Source organism: Aegilops tauschii, chromosome 4 (assembly GCF_002575655.3).
Source record: "Aegilops tauschii subsp. strangulata cultivar AL8/78 chromosome 4, Aet v6.0, whole genome shotgun sequence".
Classification (NCBI taxonomy): Eukaryota; Viridiplantae; Streptophyta; class Magnoliopsida; order Poales; family Poaceae; genus Aegilops; species Aegilops tauschii.
Genome location: NC_053038.3, coordinates 57,693,761 through 57,717,861, shown reverse-complemented (window position 1 = coordinate 57,717,861; position 24,101 = coordinate 57,693,761). Strand labels below are relative to the sequence as shown.

The window sequence follows — 24,101 nt, the reverse complement described above, 5'->3', positions numbered from 1 at the left end:
ACTTCTCACGACCCTCTCTCAGGGGCCCGTCCGCCGATCATTATCTCTAATATATTACACTGCGTTTCTATTCCTACGTATGCCACCGAGCTAGGATTTGATCCTCAGGCCGATTTTGCGAATCGACCTGAGTCTCAGGGGCTACTAGGATCAACAGTTTCATGTTTTCCTTCAGGTGCATCTCGGGGTTTAGACCGACACACACCTTGAGGGCTACTGGTTATACATATTGACAGCAAATAAATTTACATGCATCAGAAATAAAATCCGCAAACAATCAACCCATGACCGAGGTGCTGAACCACCTCGAAAGCATTTCGGGATATAGCTCGGATGCAAGTGGCTGGCTCCATAGAGGGCATTTCCGGCATTAAGCTCGGCTAAATTTCTTCAACTTTTTTGAACCAAGGTTATCTATGACACCTCGGATATAGTCCGGCGTTGGAGCTCGGATACGGTCTGGCGTTGGAGCCTGGACATAGTTCGGCGTTGGAGCTTGGATACAGTCTGGCGTTGAAGCTCGGATACGGTCCGACATTGGTGCTCGGCTACAAAAGATACCTCGAATGCAGTCCGACGTTGGAGCTTGGATGCAAGAGGACACCGCCGCACGGGAACAACTTCAAACCCGAGGTGTGGCGTAAAAAATAACAAGGCATTGATAAAGGCCGAGAACTTAAAGGTGCTCCTCGGATACCCGACGTGTAAACTCTTCGGATTCACTTCGGCGATCCTCAAGATCAAAGATGAGAAGATTTGTTGAACCAGTTTTCAAGACCGACGACCGAAGATGAAGAACAGTTCAGAAGAATTGAGGAGCGCCCCCAACTTGAAAACCTGTTCAGGGGCCCTACTGACGGTGTCCTGGACAAGGGGGTACTCACCACGTCGTCTCCCGACCAGCTAGATCGGGCCGAGGACCCCCATGACGGTTCACTCATGGGCCAGTTCGGACAGCCCATGCCGCATACAAGGGATATTCCACAAGACTTGATGATCAAGGCAAGGACTCCTCTCCACCTACGTAATCGACTAGGACTCTTGTTATCCTAGGCCTCCGGTATGTTATATAAGCCGAGGCTAGGCTAGTCGATGGGAGATGATGACATTATTCATCATACCCTCAGGTTTAGATCATAACATACGATCTCGAGGTATATCAACTCTTGTAACCCCTATACCCATTAAAGTCAATCAAGCAGCATGTAGGGTATTATCTCTTCGAGAGAGCCCGAAGCTGGGTAAAATCACGTGTTCATGTTACCATCGATCCTAAGACGCACAGCTTGGGACCCCCTACCCGAGATCTGCCGGTTTTGACACTGACACCCCCAACCGAGGTTCACCTAGCAAAGTGCAAAGTAGCTAGCAGCCCCCCTCCATCGTGTCAGCACGAAGGGAATCCTAAGCTATGAATGCATGCCCTCCCCCCAACCGAGGTTCACCCTAGCAAAGTGAGAAGTAGCTAGCAGCCCCCTCCCTCGTGTCGGCGCGAAGGGAATCCTAATCTATGAATGCATGTCCCCCCCAACCGAGGTTCACCTAGCAAAGTGCGAAGTAGCAACCCCCCCCACACACACTTTCAGTCGGCGGGCCAGAGAGGCACATCTCACCAAGATGGATCGTAAAACGGACCAAGAATAATCCACCTTGGTCGTACAACATCTCTCTTATTGTTGGTCAAAGTGATGGCCGTCCATGCGACCCCGGAGATGGGCTAGCTCGCCAATAATCACGCAAGTAGCTAGTCCCTGAAGACAACCACTGCATGCGTGTGGCCCAAACATATGTATGGAGAGGTGTGTTTTTGAGTAACAATGGAACAACTTTTATGTGGCACTGTGATTTCGAACTAGAAATCCCCACACTAAGTGAGGGTTAGGTTGACGATGCATATGTATGTTCACCACACTTCAAGCCAACGACGGGGATTCATGCATGCATGCGTGCATAGTATATGCGCTCAAACTTAAGGTCTGGATTTCACCATGACCTATACTACGATAACACGAACCAAATGAAGAATTCGCCATGGTAACCTATCTTGTTGTTGGTCAAGGTGATCATGGATGTCCAGGTGGGCCCACGAATATATAGGCTTGTCGCCGATAACCACACGAGGGAGTGAACCGCTCGGAGGCAACCACTACATGCATATGTATGGAGGTGATGCGTGCATGCATGTTTGAATACACAACATTGATGTGGCGCATGCGTCAAAAATCGTACACTAGCTCCCCACACAGAGCGAGATCGGTTCATGATGTGTCGTTGTACTAGCCACTTCGACTCGATGGGAGGGATTCATGCGTACACATGCATGTGTGTGTGCTCAAACTGTATCATGCATGTCATCCCAGAGCAAAAATAATAATCCCCTCCTAAGTCAAATTAACCTCTCTTGTTGTCAGGCAAAAAGTAGTGATGGACCAAGCGGGCCCACAGATGGAAAGCATCGATATCGCTGATAACCGCTTAAGTGGGTGCGAGAGGACAACCACCACCGCTTTGCATGTGGGCCAAACATATATATGTTGAATACCCAAAATGCACAACTTTGATGTGCCACATGCCTCAAAAACCATAAACCATGCACCCACACAGAGCGAGGTTCATATCAAGCGTACTACATATGATGGTCCCCTTCCCCCCTCTTCACCGCATACTATATGCTCCTGCCGTAATATATGTACAACCCAAAAGAATCCTCATCGATGGTGAAATTAATTAACCTCTCCCGATGTAGGTTAAAGTGATGCATGCATGCATCGACGATGGCCTCATGGGCCCACATATGGAAGCGTCACACGTGAATGTCCTAGCTAGGATATGCATGTGGCCCAAAAAGGTGTGTGTGATGTTTGAATAACCAATTTCACAATTCTGATGTGGCACGTGCCTCGGAAACCAAAAAGTCCCGAAACTGAGTGAGGTGTACTTGTTCACGGATGCGTACGTATAGTATATATGCTAGTCCCCTCCCACCTCTTCGACACATACTATATACCACCATAACTGTCGTGGAATAGTCACGGCAGATGTCCTCGTGCAAGGACTTAGTCGTGGAGCCATCGCAACTAGGAAGCTTAAAGGGGTTAAACAGGACAAAGGACACGAGGATTATACTGGTTCGGCCCCTTACGGTGAAGGTAAAAGCCTACTCCAGTTGAGGTGGAATTACTTAGGGTTTCGATGACCAGGGAGCTAAACCGCTATGCCTGGCTATCGATCTGATTTTACTTGTCCTGAACCGCCGTTGGGTCGTCCCTTTATATAGAGAGGTTAACGCCCAGCGGCTCTCAGAGTCCCGGCCGGCTTATAAACAGTATCCGGCTCGGACTCTTAACTATTCTCGCCTTACACTACAAGTCATGCCTTAACGGTGGTTTATCACTACGGGCCTTAAGCCCATTACTGAACCGCCGTCCTCAAGATTGATATTGGGCTTCATGTGATGATCGTCCTGACGTAACCCGGCCCCTCCTGGGCGGGTGACACCAGTAGTTATATCCCCAACATTAGGCCCCAGATTGATTTGAACCGGTTCATGTCAATCTTCAATACCTTAATAAAAAATCTTCTGGCTTCTGTCTGCGCAAAGGCTATAACCCGCCGCGACGTCATCTTCTGGATTCTTGGTAACCCGCCGTGACATCATCCGCCATTAATGCACGTTTTGCTCAATCGTATCTCAATGGATCCTTATCTTAATAATTGTCCCGAAAATCGAGGCATCTCTGCAGCTGGATAACCATATCTTTAGCCTCCTCGTTTCTCGCGCTCATTCATCAGCCGTCCCTTATAAGTAGGCCCGGCCTTCAGGTCTTCGTCATTCTTCCCTTTCCATCGTCTTCCTCCTCTCGACGCCTTAGAGCCTGAGCTCCGCCACCGCCGCCGCGCATCCCGTCTGCACCAACCAAGGCCGCTGCATCGACCTGTCTTGACCAGAGAACCGTGTCGCACCTCCGCTGCTCATCAGCACCAGTAAGTCCTCACCGTCCCGTATATTAGATCCACATTAGGGTGCGCGAGTTCTTCTGTGTTCTTCGTGGTTCCTCGCGATTCCTTCGCAGTTCTTCCACAACGGCCTCCTTTGATCCAAGAGTAGTGCATAACTTCGGCGGTAGTCGTTTCACACTCATTTTCAATACTAGCAGATCCCTTTTGCTTGCAAAAAGACCTCATTTAGAGCTTATGAACTTCTCCGTATCAGGTTTTAGGTCTAGAAATTTTTCTTTTCTGGACGATCGTTTGATCCAAAATAATCCCTGCAATCTGTGAAACTTGTTTGTGCAACACTTAGGCAAAAACTGCATCTGTTAGCCATGGCGGCTCATATCGCCGGCTTAAAAGAGGCCATGCTTTGTGAAATTTCCGGATCATTCATAATAGAGTTAAATAACTTAATTGCTCATGATATCCATGGCGGCTTAAATAACCTGACACAATTAGCCATATATCATTAGGCCCTTTCATAAGCCGCCATCTTAAATACTGAACTGAAACTTTCCTCCGGCTTAAATTTGAACCGGAAAGTTTATTTTGTCATAAGCTTCCATATTTCACAATGCCGCCTAAGGCTCCCAAAGCACCCATCACATGCAACTGGGTTAGATCCAACGTCACCGACATCATCTTAACTGATTTTGTAAAGACGGGTTATCTGCCAAGGAAAGAAGTCATGTCCTATCGTGCTCCTGACCCGTCAGAAGAGAGGCCTCAACCCAAGGATGGGGAAGTTGTCATATTTACTGATCACATGAACCGGGGCTTTGCTCCTCCCAGCTCAAAATTCTTCAGAGATGTCCTACACTTTTTTGACCTGCGACCTCAAGACATCGGACCCAATTCCGTGTCAAACATCTGCAACTTCCAAGTGTTCTGTGAGGTGTACCTTGGAGAAGAACCCAGCTTGCTACTCTTTAGAGAGTTATTCTATCTGAAGCGCCAAAACGAATGTGCCAACGGGCCCAGCTTGGAGCTCGGTGGAATCTTAATCCAACGACGGAGAGATTGTCTCTTCCCTTATGCTGAGCCGCCAAGCCACCCGAAAGATTGGAGCCAGACATGGTTCTATTGCCAAGACACTTCTCCGGCTGATGAAAACCCTCTGCCCGGCTTTCGCGCCCTGCGTCTGGAGTCAAATCACCCATTGCCAAAAAATTATCTCAAGCTGAATGTCAACCACTTACTCCCACCATCAACAAAATCAAAGCTCTCCTGGGGAACGGCCTAAATGGCATTGATCTGGTCCGGGTCTGGATTGCCTGGCGGGTGATTCCTTTAAGCCGCCGCCCCGGCTTGATGTGTGATTACACAGGCCAGAAGGATGATCCTCTTCGGCACAGTCCAGACGACTTACCTGAGGACGTCATTGATGATACAACCAAGTCTCTTCTGAACGAGAGCCTGGCAGATTGCGGGAGAGTGCGCTTAAGCCCTTTCTGCAAGACTAACCCGGCTCCAGCGGTAAACCATTGACCTGAATACTTCACCTTCCATTTTAATGATTTTGTCTTAACTCAGTAACCTTTGTTGTATTTTACAGGCTAATGATAAATTCTGGAAAGTCAAGTATGACCATGAAGCTGCCAAGAAAGCTAGAAAAGTTAAGAAAGCCGCCAGGAAAGCCGCTCCCCGTAAGAAAGGGAATAAACCTAGCGCCTCGGACCTGCTTCATCTGGAAGACACCTCCGAGTCAGAGGTAGCTCTTGACTCTTTAGGCTCCTTTTTTAACCATCTTATTGACACGGATTATCAGCAGGAGGACACCAGAGCGAGTCGTGAAGTGAATGAAGAGGTAACTATAATTTCCTCCGACTCCGAGCCTTTGCCGAGACAGAAAGTCCGAAGAGTAACCCGGAAAGTAAGATTTTCACATCCTTTAGCTTATCAAGATCCTCAATTTCTTTTGAAGCGACAGATTTATGAGAGTCGGAGGCAGACCCGGACCAGCAAAGATGCAGACCTCTCCTCCGGCTTACCCGAAGCATCAAGGAAGCGCCGGACTGAGGTTATCTCCGACTTATATTCTTTGTATCCTTTGGCGGGCGCCACTCGTCAACCCCTTAATTCTTCTGACTCAAACTACCAGGGAACTTCGCCTTCCTCCGGTGACTCAATGCAGTCCAGCTTACCGGCTTTCAAAACCGCTCCTGGGTAATGATGATCAGTTGATTTTGTGCTTATCTTACTCATGTTTTTGCACTAACCCTTTGACTTGCAGTGTACAAGTGAAGCCCTGCAAGAGGGCAAAGAAAAATAAGCCGGCCGAAGAGCCGGTCCTGGCTGAGCCGGAACTCAGAATGGTTGCTCCTAATGCCTCTGCTGATGAGTCGCCGGCTGTACCATCTCCGGATGCCACCGCTGCTCCAACTGTTGAACAAGCTATGGAAGGTTCTGAGAACCCAGAGATCCCCAGCCCGGCTCATCCAGATGATCCGGACGTTGAGATCACCCGGATTGAGTTTGTCGAACCGGGACGACCTACCGTGCTGGCCAAGTGCTCTGCCAAGGAAGAACTTTTGGAGCGCCGCCGGGCCAAGTTGAACATCACTGATTATGCTCATCTGAGCATTGAAGATATTGTCTCTGGCTATGTAAATCAAGTGCACAACAGCCGGGATCTGGAGATTGACATGGTGAAACAAATACAGCAAAAATCTGAGGTATAACTCTCTTTCTTACTCCATAGTTATACTTACCATGCCAGCCCCCAAGTCTATTACTTATGATAAAATATGTTGTAGACTTAATACCGGCTTAGTAATCACTGCAAGAAAACCGGCTTACCTGGTAGCACTCAAGGTCCGGTTTAATCAGCATATCTGAATTAGTCCTTACCTTGTTTTAATCAAGTAGTTGAACAGCAATATGCATTAGCCCCCAAGTGCCAAGTACCTTTGCTTGCAAAGTGCTTGGGACTTATTTGCATGAACCGCCACTGTAAATAGAGCTCTTCAGCATACATTAGCCCCCAAGTGCCAAGTGTCTTTGCTTGCAAAGTGCTTGGGACTTAATGTTGCATTATAATCACCCTAACTGTGACCCGGAATTTATACAGGCCGCCGTCAAGCAATTTGAATCGAAGATCTCTGATTTAAAGAACCGCCTGAAGACTCAAGAAAATGAAACCCAAAAGGCCAACTCCAAGTTTGAATTCAGTGTATCTGCTCAAGAGAAACTAAAGAAGAAATTTGAAGCAGAGAGAAAAGCCTGGGCGGATGAAAAGACGGCTTTGCTCAGCCGGGCCGAACAAGAGGAGGCCCACTCTTGCTGAAACAGCCGCCGAGCTATCCGTCTTAAAACACCATGTTTCTCAGATGGTCTCCGCAATCTTTGGTAAGTTACTCCATAAGTGTTAGCTAGTTTACATCTTTTCCAAAGAGCATCTCAATTGTCATCAGCTTACCTGTCTTTGCAATGCAGGCCCCAGGAGCTCCAATCTTAATCAAAACGTGCTGACAAAATTGAAGGCGGTTTATACCTTGGTAGAGCAACTTTACACCGGGTCACAACGTGCCTTATCCATTGTGGCTCTGTCAAATGAAGTTCCCACTCACCTGGCGGATGTACTCAGGTGGCTTACCGTACTTCCTCAACGCTTCCAAGAGTTGAGACGGGCTTCTGCAAGAGCCGGAGCTATAGCCGCTCTGAGCCGGGCCAAGGCGTTTCTACCGGAGCTAGACCCGGCCGACATCGCCCTTGGGTATCCTAGCTTTAAGGAAGATGGCACCCCCTTTGACTAGAAGGACTTCGCCGCTTGTGTGAAGAGCGTACGCCATGTGGCCACTTTAATTGGCAATGACACAGATCTTACCAAATATCAACCGGGCTATGACGCGGAGAATCAGAGAATCCCAACACCACGCTATGAAGCAGTCATCCTGGTTCCTCCAACTCGTAAGCATACCTTCGCCCCTGAAGTTGACCCGGCCGGGTTAATTGATGATGAGGCTCAATTTGAAGCCTTGAGTGGCATTGACTGGAAATCATCAACCTTCGAGGTCATGGAAACAGCCGGAGGAGCGGAGAGGGATGACCCGGAAACCTCAGGCCAACAACGCCCTTGATCTCGCAGGCGGCTCATGGTTATGTCTTAAAAGACGATGCCTCACCTTTTGGACTCGGGGAGTCATGTAATAGAGTAGGACAAACACTTAATTTTGTCGTGCCATCGCGCGCGTGTGTAGCGCTCAACATTGTTTAAGCTGCCCTTTTATATTCTTCCGAGTTATGCTTGATCCTCTGTTTTCCTTATGTTTAAAGAGCTGTCTTTAATTGTCCTGCATAGAAAAACAAATCACAAGTCCCTTGGCGGCTTACCGCATGGAGAGTCATACACTTTTCATATAACCCGGAATCATAACAAACCGGTCCTCCATTATATCCTTGAGACAACCATAACAGCATACCTGTGATCCTTCAAGTATACCTCCGGTTTATGTGATCCGAATAATGAGTAAAAAACCCCACTATGTAACATGATGCTTATCATGTGCGATCAACTTTATTGACCAAAGTTAAGCCGGTGGAGTAGAAACCACCCTTGAACACTTTAGATATAATCAAAAGAACTTGCTTGCAACAAAGAGACTTCAAAAATTTGGAGGCTTCTGATTCGAATACGACCATAGAACCGTCCCAAAGGGGTTAAGCTAAGATTCGAATACGATCATGTAGCCCCCAGTGGCTTTGGCATTGCCGATCAAGAGGGTATCGACAGCTATGTTCTCCTTGGTTCGAATACGACCTATGTTTCAACAGGAAGCCCCCAAATGATCTTGAGAGTTGTTTAACGACGCTGATTCGAATACGATCCACGTCGGTTCCCAAAGGGGGTTGAGCCATGATTCAAATATGATCAAGAAACTCCCCAGTGAGCTCGGAAATATGCCAATCAAATGGGTATCGACAGCTATGTTCTCTTTGGTTCGGATACGACCTATGTTTGAACAGGAAGCCCCCAAGTGATCATATATTTAACGGCTAGATTCGAATACGATCATAAGCCGGATCAACCTCCAAGTGATCCTGTGATATCATAATGAAAATAACAATGACACATTTACCTTTGGAGGGGAAGAAAGGACAGAGGTCCTGCTTTATTATTCATCATAATATATACATGGCTATAGAAATATGTACATTACGAGAGCCGGTGGCTCAGGTGTAATAAGGCCGAAGCTGAGCTATATTCCACGGCCGGCGGGTCTCCTCCTCCGACTTACGTGAATCTTTGTGCTCTCGAATATCGATGAGCTAGTATGACCCGTTGTGCAAGTTCTTGCTGACCACAAAGGGCCCTTCCCAAGGTGGGGATAGCTTGTGTGCATCTGTTTGATCCTGGATGAGCCGGAGCACCAAATCACCTTCCTGAAAGGTCCTAGACTTAATCCGGCGGCTGTGATAGCGGCGTAGGTCTTGTTGGTAAATCACCGAGCGAGCTGCTGCTACGTCATGTTGTTCATCCAACAAGTCAAGAGCATCTTGACGCGCTTGCTCATTGTCTACCTCGACATAAGCCGCCACTCGAGGCGAGTCATGACGGATGTCGCTAGGGAGAACCGCCTTGGCTCCGTAAACCATGAAGAAAGGCGTGTAACCCATAGACCTGTTAGGAGTAGTATTGATGCTCCATAACACAGAGGGTAACTCCTCCACCCAACAACCCGGCGTCCGTTGCAAAGGGACCAAAAGCCGGGGCTTGATGCCCTTCAAGATTTCCTGATTGGCTCTCTCAGCTTGACCATTGGATTGGGGGTGAGCTACTGATGAAACATCAAGCCGAATATGCTCTCGTTGGCAAAATTCTTCCATGGCGGCTTTAGACAGATTGGTACCATTGTCAGTTATAATGTTGTGTGGAAAACCAAAGCGAAATATCACCTTTTTCATGAACTGAACCGTCGTGGCTGCGTCACACTTACTAACTGGCTCTGCCTCAACCCACTTTGTGAACTTGTCCACCGCCACCAAGAGGTGGGTCTTCTTATCCTTGGACCTTTTGAAAGGCCCAACCATATCAAGCCCCCAGACTGCAAACGGCCAAGTGATTGGAATCATCCTCAACTTTTGAGCCGGCACGTGAGCACGTCTTGAGAACTTCTGACAACCGTCACATTTACTGACTAAATCCTCTGCGTCAGCGTGAGCCGTCAGCCAATAAAAACCATGACGAAAAGCCTTCGCCACAAGGGATTTTGAGCCGGCATGATGGCCACAATCCCCCTCGTGAACCTCTCGTAAAATTTCTTGACCCTCCTCAGGGGAAACACAACGCTGAAAAGCCCCAGTAACACTGCGATGATGCAGCTCGCCATTGATAATTATCATTGACTTAGACCGCCGGGTTATCTGTCTGGCCAAAGTTTCATCCTCAGGCAAGTCTCCCCGGGTCATGTAAGCCAAGTATGGCACTGTCCAATCTGGGATAACGTGAAGAGCCGCCACCAACTGTGCTTCTGGGTCAGGAACAACCAAGTCTTCCTCTGTAGGCAACTTGACAGAAGGGTTATGCAGAATATCCAAGAAAGTATTAGGTGGCACCGGCTTACGCTGAGAGCCCAGCCGGCTTAAGGCATCAGCCGCTTCGTTCTTTCTGCGGTCAATGTGCTCCACTTGATAACCCTGAAAATGCCCGGCGATGGCATCAACTTCACGGATAAGCCGCCATGAGGGGGTCCTTGGAATCCCACTTGCCTGATACCTGTTGAGCCACCAAATCTGAGTTGCCAAAGCATCTCACCCGGCTTAAGCTCATCTCCTTAGCCATCCGAAGACCATGGAGCAAGGCCTCATACTCAGCTGCATTGTTAGTACAGGGAAACATCAACCGTAGCACATAACAAAATTTGTCACCTCGAGGGGAAGCTAAAACGACTCCAGCCCCCGAGCCCTCCAACTGCCTGGACCCGTCGAAGTGAATAGTCCAGTATGTGTTATCTGGTCTCTCCTCAGGCATCTGCAGCTCTGTCCAGTCGTTGATGAAGTCTACCAATGCTTGAGATTTGATAGCAGTGCGTGGCACATACTTTAAATCATGAGGCCCAAGTTCAATGGCCCACTTAGCAACTCTTCCGGTGGCTTATCTGTTTTGGATGATATCTCCTAAAGGAGCAGAACTAACCACAATGATGGGGTGGCCCTGGGAATAATGCTTAAGCTTCTGGCTTGCCATGAACACCCCATAAACAAGCTTCTGCCAATGTGGATACCGTTGCTTGGACTAAATGAGTACTTCGCTGACGTAGTAAACCGGCCGCTGAACCGGATGTTCCTTACCCGCCTCCTTGCGCTCCACCACGACGGCCACACTGACAGCTCATGTGTTAGCGGCTACATACAACAATAAGTGCTCCTTATCGACAGGAGCAGCAAGGACTGCCGGCTCAGCTAACTGTCTTTTCAAATCCTCAAAAGCAGCATTAGCAGCATCACTCCAGACAAAGTCATCTGTTTTCTTCATCATCTGATACAGTGGTATGGCCTTTTCGCCCAACCGGCTTATAAATCGACTCAAAGCAGCGATGCGACCCGCCAGACGCTGGACGTCATTTATGCACGCCGGCTTAGCCAGAGAGGTGATTGCTTTGATCTTCTCCGGGTTAGCTTCAATGCCTCTGTGAGAAACCAGAAAACCCAAGAGCTTGCCTGCAGGAACACCAAAAACACACTTGGCCGGGTTAAGCATCATCTTGTAGACCCGGAGATTATGAAAGGTCTCTCTCAGATCATCTATCAAGGTCTCCTTCTCTCTGGATTTGACCACAATATCATCCACATAGGCATGAACGTTGCGCCCAATCTGATTATGAAGACAATTCTGCACGCAACGCTGGTAAGTCGCCTGTGCACTCTTGAGCCCAAAAGGCATAGACACATAACAGAAAGCTCCAAAGGGAGTAATGAACGCCGTCTTCTCTTGGTCCTTAACAACCATTTTGATCTGATGGTAACCAGAGTACGCATCCAAAAAACTCAAACGCTCACAACCCGCCGTAGCATCAATAATTTGATCAATACGAGGGAGAGCAAAAGGATCAGCCGGGCAAGCCTTGTTTAAATCCGTATAATCCACACACATACGCCAGGTGCCGTTCTTTTTGAGTACGAGCACCGGGTTAGCTAACCATTCTGGATGAAAGACTTCCACAATGAACCCGGCCGCCAAGAGCCGAGCTACTTCCTCACCAATGGCCTTCCGCCTCTCCTCATTAAACCGCCGGAGGAATTGCCTGATTGGCTTAAATTTTGGATCAATATTAAGAGTGTGCACAGCGAGCTCTCTCGGTACACCCGGCATGTCAGAAGGTTTCCATGCAAAGATGTCCCGGTTCTCACGGATGAACTCGATGAGCGCGCCTTCCTATTTAGGATCCAGATTGGCGCTGATGCTGAACTGCTTAGATGAGTCACCTGGAACAAAGTCAACAAGCTTAGTCTCATCGGCCGACTTAAATTTCATTACCGGCTCATGCTCCGTGGTTGGCTTTTTCAGAGACGTCATATCTGCCGGGTCAACATTATCCTTATAAAACTTCAACTCTTCTGTCGCACAAACAGATTCAGCGTAAGCAGCGTCACCTTCCTCGCACTCCAAAGCTACTTTTCGGCTGCCATGAACCGTAATGGTACCGTTGTGACCCGGCATCTTGAGCTGCAAATATACATAACACGGCCGTGCCATGAACTTGGCGTAAGCCGACCGCCCAAATAGAGCATGGTACTGGCTTCTGATCTTGACCACCTCAAAAGTCAGTTTTTCTGCCCTGGAGTTGTACTCATCTCCAAAGGCTACTTCCAGCTCGATCTTACCAACTGGATACGCCGACTTACCAGACACCACGCCGTGGAAAACAGTATTGGACTAGCTGAGGTTTTTATCGGTTAATCCCATACGACGGAAGGTCTCATAATAGAGGATGTTGATGCTGCTGCCCCCGTCCATGAGCACCTTAGTGAATTTATACCCACCAACCTGAGGAGCCACCACCAAAGCCAGGTGACCCGGATTATCAACCCGGGGAGGGTGATCCTCCCTACTCCATACAATAGGTTGCTCAGACCATCGCAAGTAACGTGGAACCGCCGGCTCAACAGCGTTCACAGCCCTTTTATGAAGCTCCTGGTCTCGCTTGCACAAACTGGTAGTAAACGCATGATACTGTCCACTGTTGAGCTGCTTTGGATTGGTCTGATATACCCCCTGCTGCTGCTGCTGATTACCCTAGCCAGATTGCTGGTTGAACCCCCCTTGATTACCTTGAAATTTCTGAAAATTGGAATTTGAACCGCCGCCCAGGCCATGAAAGCCGCCGCCGCCTGAGCCACCGCCCTGCCCATTGTTGCCATTGAAAGTGTTGGAATTTTTGAAAGCTTTCATGACTGCGCAGTCTTTCCATAGATGAGTGGCGGGCTTCTCCCTAGAACCGTGGCTTGGACAGGGCTCATTCAACAATTGCTCAAGCGTCGGGCCTGATCCGGCGGATCGGGGAGGTGGTCTCCCCTTACGTCGGTGGTTGTTACCTTGCGCATTGGCGTTGGCCACAAATTCCATACTGCCATCAGCCTTACGTTTATTACTTCCCTGGTTCGCCGGGTTATGCCGAGGGCCCTTGCCGTTGCCATTCTTCTTTCCCTTCCCTGTCTTTTCCTCATCAGACGCGGGATCCTTGGTACTATCAGAGTCGGCGTACTTGACCAGAGCCACCATCAGCGTACCCATATCGTTGCAATCGCGCTTGAGCCGCCCAAGCTTCATCTTCAGGGGCGCAAAACAACAATTTTTCTCCAACATCAAGACCGTAGAGCCGGCATCCATCTTATCAGACGAATGTATTATCTCTTTGACCCGGCGTACCCAATGGGTTGTAGACTCGCCTTCTTGCTGTTTGCAGTTAGTCAAATCCACAATTGACATAGATTGCCTACATGTATCTTTGAAATTTTGGATGAACCGGGCTTTTAGCTCTGCCCATGACCCAATGGAATTGGGTGGCAGTCCCTTCAACCAAGTGCGGGCAGTCCCATCCAACATCATGGTGAAGTATTTGGCCATTGCCGCTTCGCTGACCTCCAGCAACTCCATAGCCATCTCGTATCTCTCAATCCATGCTCCGGGCTGTAAATCAGCCGTGTAATTAGGTACCTTCCTAGGTCCTTTGAAATCTTTGGCCAGACGTTCGTTACGGAGAGCCGGCACCAGGCAAGGGACACCTCCGGCTCTTGTAGCCATGCCTGCCTCAATAGAAGCCGTCGGGTAAACCGGAAAAGGCTGGTAAGCCGTCATCTGAGCCACCTGCTCAGCTTCCTGACGTGCTCTGTCTTGATCTACCGCATTAAAGGCTCCGTTATGTGCCGGGCCATGCCCCCCAGGAAAGTCATGGCGCCGGACGTTGCTTGAGCCGGTTGCCGATGCCATGCGTCTGCTATAACTCGGACTCCGGTTTTGACAAATTGCCTGTCGAGGGGTCGAATGAATCCTGTCCCGGCTATATGAATATGCCTCCTGCTGCGCCAAAGCCGTCTGAAGAAGTTCTCTGACCCTGCGGGTTTCGACCGCCGTTGGGGAGTCACCCTCAACCGGAAGAGCCGCCAGTCGCGCTGCTGCAGCGATCATGTTTTCCAATGGGTTAGAATAATGACCTGGTGGTGTTGGCACATATGGAGGCGGTGCAGTATTCACACGGGGAGGCCCCATCACTGGTGGCTGAACCAGCGTTCCCACCCCGGGTGCCGTGATCTGATTTATCTCTGGCGGGTTGCTAGGCCCTGCACCGGGTGTGTTGAAGAGGTTGCGAGGATCATAAACCGGAGGGAGTCGAGATTGAGCCTTCTGATACCTCCTTCTCATGACCTCATTGGATGCATTCTGATCCATCGTGAGCCGGAAAGATTGCGCTTGAATAAGCTGAGTCTGGGCGTCTAGAGCCGCCCGCTCTGCAGCCATCCTAACTCCTTCCGCTGCCAGGTCTTCCTTGGCCTGCGCTATGTCCAACTTTAACTGTGCCACTTCTGCATCATGTTGAGCTTGATCCGCCGGGACGACCGTGGCGGTTAACAGGGCCGTCATCTTATCTGTGAGATCCATTAGCACCTGAGCCGGTGAGTGCACAGGGCCTCCTGCCCCAGCGGCAGAGTTTTGAACAGGTTGTGTGCCGGCCATGAAGATTCCAACCCGGCTCGGCGGCTCAAAGGGGTCCGGAATACTGTTGCCATCGGAACAACCCCTGAGCCTGCCATCGTGAAGTTGATATAACGAGTCGGTCTCACCTGTGGACGACTCGCCGTCAGAGCGGGTGGCCGCCTCATCGCCAGATCCAGATCCTTCAGAGAGTCCTCCATGGACGCATCCCACGAAAGCACGCTTCAAGGCAGGCAGAGTCCGGGCGGGTCTTGCACGCTGAGCCGTCTCGACGAGGTCGGTGCAGATGTCCGGCTCAGGGCCCGGCTCGCCAATCTTGCTAATGAAAACGTGGATTCCGCCGAAGGGGACCCGGTACCCATACTTGATTGAGCCGGCGTCAGGGCCCCAGCCTGCGTCGTCGATGTAGAGCTTGCCGCGACGACTCTTGGTCATCCGGCCCACAGCGTATCCCTTGAGCCCTTTGAAGCTGCCCTTCAAGAACTCAAATCCACCGTGCGCTGGCCCCACGGTGGGCGCCAACTGTCGTGGAATAGTCACGGCAGATGTCCTCGTGCAAGGACTTAGTCATGGAGCCATCGCAACTAGGAAGCTTAAAGGGGTTAAACAGGACAAAGGAGACGAGGATTATACTGGTTCGGCCCCTTACGGTGAAGGTAAAAGCCTACTCCAGTTGAGGTGGAATTACTTAGGGTTTCGATGACCAGGGAGCTAAACCGCTATGCCTGGCTATCGATCTGATTTTACTTGTCCTGAACCGCTGATGGGTCGTCCCTTTATATAGAGAGGTTAACGCCCAGTGGCTCTCAGAGTCCCGGCCGACTTATAAACAGTATCCGGCTCGCACTCTTAACTATTCTCGCCTTACACTACAAGTTATGCCTTAACGGCGGTTTATCACTACGGGCCTTAAGCCGCCTCTAGGCCTTAAGCCCATTACTGAACCGCCGTCCTCAAGCTTGATATTGGGCTTCATGTGATGATCGTCCTGACGTAACCCGGCCCCTCCTGGGTGGGTGACACCAGTAGTTATATCCCCAACAATAACACAAACAAAAAAGATTCTACCTTGCTGGCCAAATTAACCTCACTGCCGGCTGTTCGTCAAAGTGATGGACGACGACCTCGCTGGCCCACAGAAAGCGTCACACGCGAGTATCGAGTGTCGTGTAGGACAACCATCGACTGCATGTGGCCAAAACATTTATGTATGAAAGGGTTGTGTAATGTTTTAAATAACAATTTCACGACTCTGATGTGGCACCAGCCTGCCTAACAAAACGGCCAACCCACACAGTGGCTCAAAACTCGTAGTGTACTGCGAGCCACCCGCCACCCCCAGACGCACACACCCACACACACCGTGAATCCACCGCAACTACGATGCATGTTAAATTAATTATCCCGCGGTGAACATACATGTTACCAAAGGAGGGACGTTTTAATTTCAAAAAAATCACAGAGATCATTAAGACGTTTTAGTACATTGATTGATTGATTTTCTATGGGTATAATGTGCAAAAATCAAATTTGAGCTACATGCACACATGACAGTGCACCTAAATGGATTGCAAAAACACATGTGTCTCACTGGGTGCATGTTTACTCCCCGTGCCACAAATTTCAAACATTGAGAATCTTGATTTTTAAATTCTAGTACATCCATAACTTATTTGAAGTTCATGAAACTTATCGTGTTGTCATATGGACACCAATACAAAGTGGCATTGTACTTTTTTTTGTCAAATTTGAGACCAGTTTTGATGTAATATTTATCTAATTACATACGAGAGATTATTAATAATTGGGAACCAGTATCCCAAACGGATTATTTATTCGAATCGTGAGCGTTAGACCAACAATGGATACGTGCCATGCTTCGGTTAAGCAATAAAGTGACATCATTAATCATCCAAATAGAAAAAAATATACGTGCCGCCACGCGACCCGTGTGCCGTGCGAGCAGGCGTGATTTGACGGGACGCATGCGAGCAGTCCACCGTGCAGGCAGACAGGGAGGCATGCGTGCAGGTGTGTGAATTGACGGAGGCGTGCTCGCTGCGCAGTGTCATCAGGAGGCGTGCGAGTAGATGTGTGAAACTTTGGTAGGCATGCCAGCAGTCCGGTGAGGAGGCTCACCAGGAGGCGAGCCATCGGTTTGACCGCCGCCCGCCTCTCTCCCACAACTCCCACTACTCCATATTAATGGTGCGCCCGAGCGGCCGCACCCCCCATCCTCGCCACACACACACAATCCTCTCTCTCCGCTTGCATCCTCGACGCCGCTCTCAGTCCTCAAAGCCGTCAGTGTATGAGGATGCCGCCGAAGCGCCCCATCGGAGGGAGTGGCGACACCGGGGCTGCTAAAGCACCGGATCAGGCGTGGAGATGGAGACAGAGGTTGTCGTCACCGCCGGCGAGTTATCGCTGCACCCTAACATCGTCGACGGCGTCAAGCTTCCACAGCTGGAGATGGAGTTCCACACCGACTCCGACGACCACTCCGGCGACGATTCCGACGAGCACTCCGGCGACGACTCCGACGATGACGGACAGCTGGTTAGTCATCTATACCCATCTATACCCATTTATGTGTCAAATAGATCATAGGGAATAGAAATCCTATGGTTATGTTCTCCCATCCATGAAATCTGAGTAAGTTTCGTTAGATCCGTGTAGTGTATTGATTGTTTGAATGGTACATGTGATAAGTGATTAGTTGTTTCATCTGTGCAAATGATTTCTGCTAGTAGTCCGACTAGGGTTAGTGTTCGTGCTAACAATTCCTAGACAGGGCTTGACAATTGATTTTGAATGACCTACATATGTTTGTGCCATTATTTTCTTCAAGATTGGTCTGTACATAGACGAGTGTGCTTAAAAATCGAACCATAATCTCTGGATATGTATAAATAAATAGCCATAAATTCCTAATCCTACTTCACGGCATGTAATCATTGATTTTTTGCCAAATTTGTTTTACTATTTGTATAGGTGGTGTCTGACGATGTGGACAACGAGGATGAAGATGGCCAGAGGAGGTACAAGAGGCAAATCCTGAGGGAGCTTTATGCGGGAATGCATAACAGGTGTATTAGGACCTGGAACGGCGGCTATGGATGCCCATTTTGCAACCAGAAGCTTCATGACGCGTATCTAAGTGTTCTGGCACATGCAAGGGGACGGGCTGTTGGCTCCTTCAAGCAGAAGTATTCTCGCAGGGTGGCGCACGGCGCGTACGCCGAGTACCTGGAGAAGCTTCAGGATCATGCCGGCCGCATGTGAGATGAGATGTGGGATGGATCGAACTATGTACGCTTGAGTATGCTTAATGACGGTTGAACTATGTACTTATGGTTGAACTATGCTTATGTACGTGTACGCTTATTATCTATGTCTAAGTATGTCAAATATTTCGTCAAAATTTGGTAAAAATTACAAAGGGGACCAATAAACCAGGACGGAGGTAGTACGTCAATCACACACGGTTCCCAAAATTGGAACCATGTGCATTGACTTTCATTTTGCCTGCTGCGTTAATCACACACGGTTCGCTCTAGCAAACCGTCGCCCCCAAATTGTTTTGTGGGACAGAAAACCCTCACCACCCAATTCAAAAAAAAAGAAAAACCTCACCATCCCCATGTCACAAAAACCCACACCCCGCCCGCCACCCCCTCGGCCCCTCCGGTATGTTCCCCATTCACACCTGCACAAGCTCCTCTGCGTCTATGCCATGACACCACCTATCGCGGCGGTAAACACTTAGCTCGACGCCTACCGCCGCCGCCAGGCTGCCGGCAAAGCCCACCGCATTTCGCCACTTCCGCTTGCCGCCGCCTATCGCCATCGACTTTCTCCATGCTGCTCGCGGTCGACCCAGCTCCGCTCGGTTGGGGAATCTTCCGTACCGAGGGTTCTTTCTCATGGACGACAAGGTAACTAATGTAACGAGATATTATCTCATCTCTTATCCCAGTTCATCTGCCTCCTTTAATCACCCGGCGGAAATCGCCGTGAATTCATTTTTATTCGAGATGATTTGAGGGTTTTCTTTCATTCATAGAATGTACAGTGCACCGACACTTCAGGACTTTGCGACCGCTGCCAGAGAGTCCATCTCACCGTACCAGATAACTTGAGGATGTGCGCGGTATGTTCAATCTCACCCTAAATCGGTTGGCATGGCCTACTTTCCTGAACATATTCTAAATATTGCTACATTTGGATAAAAGGTGCAACATGAACCATATACGTCAAAGGGGATTTTTCCCTCTTCTTTCTATATTAGGCAAATTAATGATGTATTGTTCTTTCTATTACTCTCATATTTCCATGACATCATGTTTACCCTATCTGTTTAATTATAGATTTTTGTCCTTCGATTTCAACTGCTGTATAGTTCTTTCAATTTGGGCCCATATTTGCATGTTACCATATTTTCTTTAACAATCCTACCATTTTCTGTAGAACATCTCCTGCTATGCAACAGATTATGTAGTGCACAATTTTTCCCTTTACATAGATCAAGGCTCCACAGATCTCATACTGCACACAAACCATGGATTTACAATCGTTGCTGCTGTAAGACTTGATGAACGTGGTGACTCCTATTTTGGCACTGACTTTTGGAAAGAAATTGCAAAGTTTTATGTACTGAAAGCTAGCACTAAAATTGCACTGCACATAAAAGGGCCTGGTCATGAGATATATGCTAACTTCCCCGACAAAATCATCCGTCTAGAATTTGTTTGAAGTAAGTTTTCTTTTCAACTATCTGCATGTTGACTTACCCAGCAATGTCAAATGAATTGTGTAGTATTTAAGCAACCAATTGTTATTCCCTTTTCTTACTATATTCCTACCTAATCACTTATAGTTACCAATACACTTTTCTATTGCCCTGTTTTAACTAAATATTCCCTGTACTCCCATTTCTATCAGAAAGCACCGCTGACAAGGAGACTCCGGAGGTGGAGAACGGGGCTGCCAACAAGCGGACAAGGAGACTCCGGAGGTGGAGAACGGGGCTGCCAACAAGCGGAGGCGGGGCGAGCTAGAACCGCAAGCGACTCTAGCAGGCCTAGACTTCATCAGCAGCCTCCCCGATGATATGTTGAGAGTCATCACCTCCCTCCTCCCAAGCAAATATGGGGCACGGACAACCGTCCTTTCCCGGGGGTGGCGCCCCCTATGGAACTCCAGCCCTCTCGACCTCATCGACACCCACGAGCTTTGCCATGGCTATCGCAAAAGCTTGGATGCGTTCTCCTAGATCCTCGGCAGTCACCTTGGCCCAACCAAAGGCCTTAGAATGGGCAAGTTTCATTCCAACGGCAAGGATCGAGCCAAGCTTGACGACTGGTTTCGGTCCCCCGCCCTAGATCAGCTTGAGGAGCTCACTTTTGATGATGGGCATATGCGGTCGCTGCCAACGTCCGCACTCCGCCTCGCGCCCACGCTGCGCGTCACCAAGTTCAGGAACTGCCATTTCTCCCCCCTTAATGACGCGCCCGCTCTTATTCTACCACGACTGAAGCACCTCGAGCTCGTTGCCATCTGCCTCTCAAACGGTGACATGGAGCGCCTGCTCCGTGGCTGTACTACACTCGAGTACTTCCGTCTTCAGGCGATCAATGGGTTGAGTACCTTCCACATCACCTCCATGACTCTCCGGACTATTTATGTGTGTTGCTGGTGCGGCAGGAAGATATCACAAGATGTGTACCATGGTATGGTCATTGAGGACACACCTGCACTTGAGAGATTACTTGTAGTTGATCAAGAAGGTCTAACAAGAATCAATGTCATTTCTGCGCTGAAATTGACAGTGGTGGGCTACTCGTCTCACAAATACTCCGAACTTGTTATTGGATCCACACCCGTTCAGGTACAACAGCCGCCTTCTACCTCCCCTTCTACAAATTAACATTATTTCTAATTTTGAAGATGTTTGTTCGTCTGTCATTCAGAAAATGATTCCGACAAGCTTGACCCTGAAACTGCGCATAGTGAAGGTCTTGGCACTAGAATCTATTGGCCCCAACCTGGAGCAAGTTGTTAGTTTCCTGAGATTCTTTCCGTGCCTGGAGAAGCTATATATCAAGGTGATGTTCCTTTCCTGTTAAATGTTAACCATAAGGGAGTTCATTTTGTGACACCTTTTTCCAAGTTTACAATGACAATGTACTACGATTTCTGAAGGTTCTTTTGGAGGATTTCAGTACATACATGTCCCCCCCATATTGGTTGCTTGATCCATATGGTTATAATCAATAAGCATTTCTCCTTTGGATTCATCTATACTAGTTTTCTTAGGGAACTTTTCATCCACTCCAATCTCTTGTGAAGAAGGCTACATTTTTCTAGAATATAATCAAATGCCCATGTTAATCATGTCAGATCGAAGATGACATGTTAGTGCATTTTACAAATCCTGCAAACCAAATAGGCCTGTAGTAATGTTCAAAACTGCATGTAGGCACTAACACGTTCTCTTCTTTTGCAGATAAGATTAGGCCCAGTGGTGGATAATGTGATACAATATAACAATCACGTCGAATGCCTAGATCTGCATCTCTCAGAAATTACTTTGAACTCCTACCGAGGGACCTTACCGGAGATTATATTCGCCAGGTTCTTTGTTCTCAGAGAAAGGGTGCTGAAGGAAATGAGGTTTGCCCTACATTTATTTCGCAAAAATGAATGGTTTGTTGATCAGTGCCGGCGCCTGCGGCAGAATGGAGTAGGCTCCAAAAATGCTGAATTTCATTTTGGAACTTCAGATGACAGAGTAATCGGAAGTCATCGTGTCAACCCCATACACGACTTCTCAGTGGCTGACCCCTTTGCAAAAATTGCGAGGTTTCGAAACCAGACTTAGAAGCGGTGATATTAGTTTGAACCTCTCTGATATCCATGTTCAGTGGATCAGCGCGAGCGTTTGCAGCTGAGGGCCTGAATTTCATTTCTAATATCAGTTTGAACCTTGTAATCTTCGAATTTGAGCCATATAACTCTGGAATTTGAACCTTGTAACATTTCGAGCTTTTGTGGTACAATCGTTGAAATGGCATCGTATGAGACTCGTATATTGCTAGCACTATTTTGACCTTAATATGCAATGGTCTTAGATTTTATTAACCATTCTTGAATCTGTTTACCTTGTGGATCTCACAGCACATGATTTGTATAGCTAATAAGACTACGATCTTCGACATTCTTGCACACATTTGGTTTCTTCCACCGTGTGCACTGTAGAGCGCAGAATTAATTATCACACTTCAGTGTCCATCATCACCCTTCTGTGTAACGTTGACCTCATCACCCATAGGTAAACTTATGCCCGAAGTCATTCCACACACTTCGTTTTTACAAATATTTTTTGCCAATAAACGCCCATGATTTGTCCCTCTTCTAGCCGACGCGTGGCCAAACTAGTCGGGCGGGAAGCTTGCACGGTAAACAGCGCGGTAGCGCGGGAATAGGCTCACCGACGATACATTTGGCGCCTCTTCGAGCCCATGCGTGCGGTGCGGTGTTGTCAAGTGTGCACTGGAATCCTCCGCTATGAACGCCGTGACAAGACGTGACGATTACAGGCCGGCCGGCCCCCATTTATTACAGCGGCCAACCTTTCGATCGCGCCCCACCATTGCAAGAAGCACACCCACCACGAGAAATTCTTAGAGGGTATCCTGCGCGGCTCCAATGGCGCTCCGAGCGGCTGCCGATGACGAGTAGCAGTTCACCATGCGTGCCATGGTGTACACCCACAGAAGGTTCATGGACCTCTCAGTGGTGTACACCAACGACTCGGTCTGGGTGGAGCACTCCATCCACATCATGGAGTTGTTGCTTGCCAAAGAGAAGTACAAGGTGGTCGAGTTCGACGTCGAGTACACCCGCGCTCGTGTCGGGTCTCGTCCCAAGGTCGCCGTCGCCCAGATGTGCGTGCGCCACCACGTCCTCGTCTACCACTACTGCCTGGCCACAAGGCCTTGCGAGAATTTTGCCAGGTTTGTCAACAGCCCCCACTACATGTTCGCTACGGTGGACATCACCAATGATGTAAAGGCGCTCGAGAATTCGGGCATCGCCTGCCAGAATCTTGTCGACATCCAGGGCCAATGCAAGATCTGGGGCAGCAAGGAGCATGAGAAGGACTCACTGGTTCACCTCGCCGAGGCCATCATCGACACCTACTACAGAGACATGAAGGAGTCGTGCAACAAGGACAAGCGTGCCTGGCACTTGGCCTGGATGGAGAAACTCGACAAAGCTCACGTCGTGTACGCGGCCAAGGAGGCGTACACGAGTTACGACATGTACAGGCGGATCGTTGACATGAGGAAGTGCCTCCTTTCCCAAAACGGCCAGGGATCCAGCCAGAAGTAGAGCAATGCCAAGCATCGTCGCAACAATAAGTAGATGATTAGATCCTCGTTTCTCCTACTTTAGTATGCATGTAATTGCTGTAAAATCCCAAATTTTCAATTTGGAATGTTATACATTAGATCATCATTGCATAGCATATTTTATTGCATTTTGGCAAATCCTCGAAAATCCTAAGCAACTCAAGGACCCTCGGAGAGAGTTGGGGATTTTTCGCGGTTTTCATATTTGATTTTTATCAAATGAGGAAACGAGGATTTTTGGTTTTAATTATTTTTCTCTTCGAAAAATATTTCGTATTAAAATAAATGAGAGGAGAAAATATGACTTCTCCAAAATAATTGAAATATTGGAGGAAAAATATTAAAATCAAATATTTAATTGTATTCGGATTTTAATTGCATTAGAAAAATTGCACCTTTTCAAAACTGCATTTTTGGGCCAAGAAAATGTTCATCTCGTTCTAATTATTTTAATTAGACTGAAAATTTGTTTTGGCATTTTTGGATTTTTTATTTATTTTTCTACGTTTTTTTAGGTTCAGCGAAATTATTTATAAAAA

At 48.3% G+C, this 24,101-nt stretch overlaps 1 protein-coding gene across 1 annotated transcript in view; it reads left to right on the top strand.

Moving 5' to 3' along the window:
- Positions 1–6,305: 6,305 nt before the first annotated feature.
- The window catches only part of LOC141021651 (uncharacterized), a 113,321-nt gene continuing 95,525 nt past the window's right edge, over positions 6,306–24,101 (top strand). The window contains exons 1-2 of the mRNA XM_073497504.1: positions 6,306–6,668; positions 7,064–7,219. Coding sequence (XP_073353605.1) covers positions 6,306–6,668; positions 7,064–7,219 — 519 coding nt within the window. The remainder of the gene's footprint in view (positions 6,669–7,063; positions 7,220–24,101) is intronic.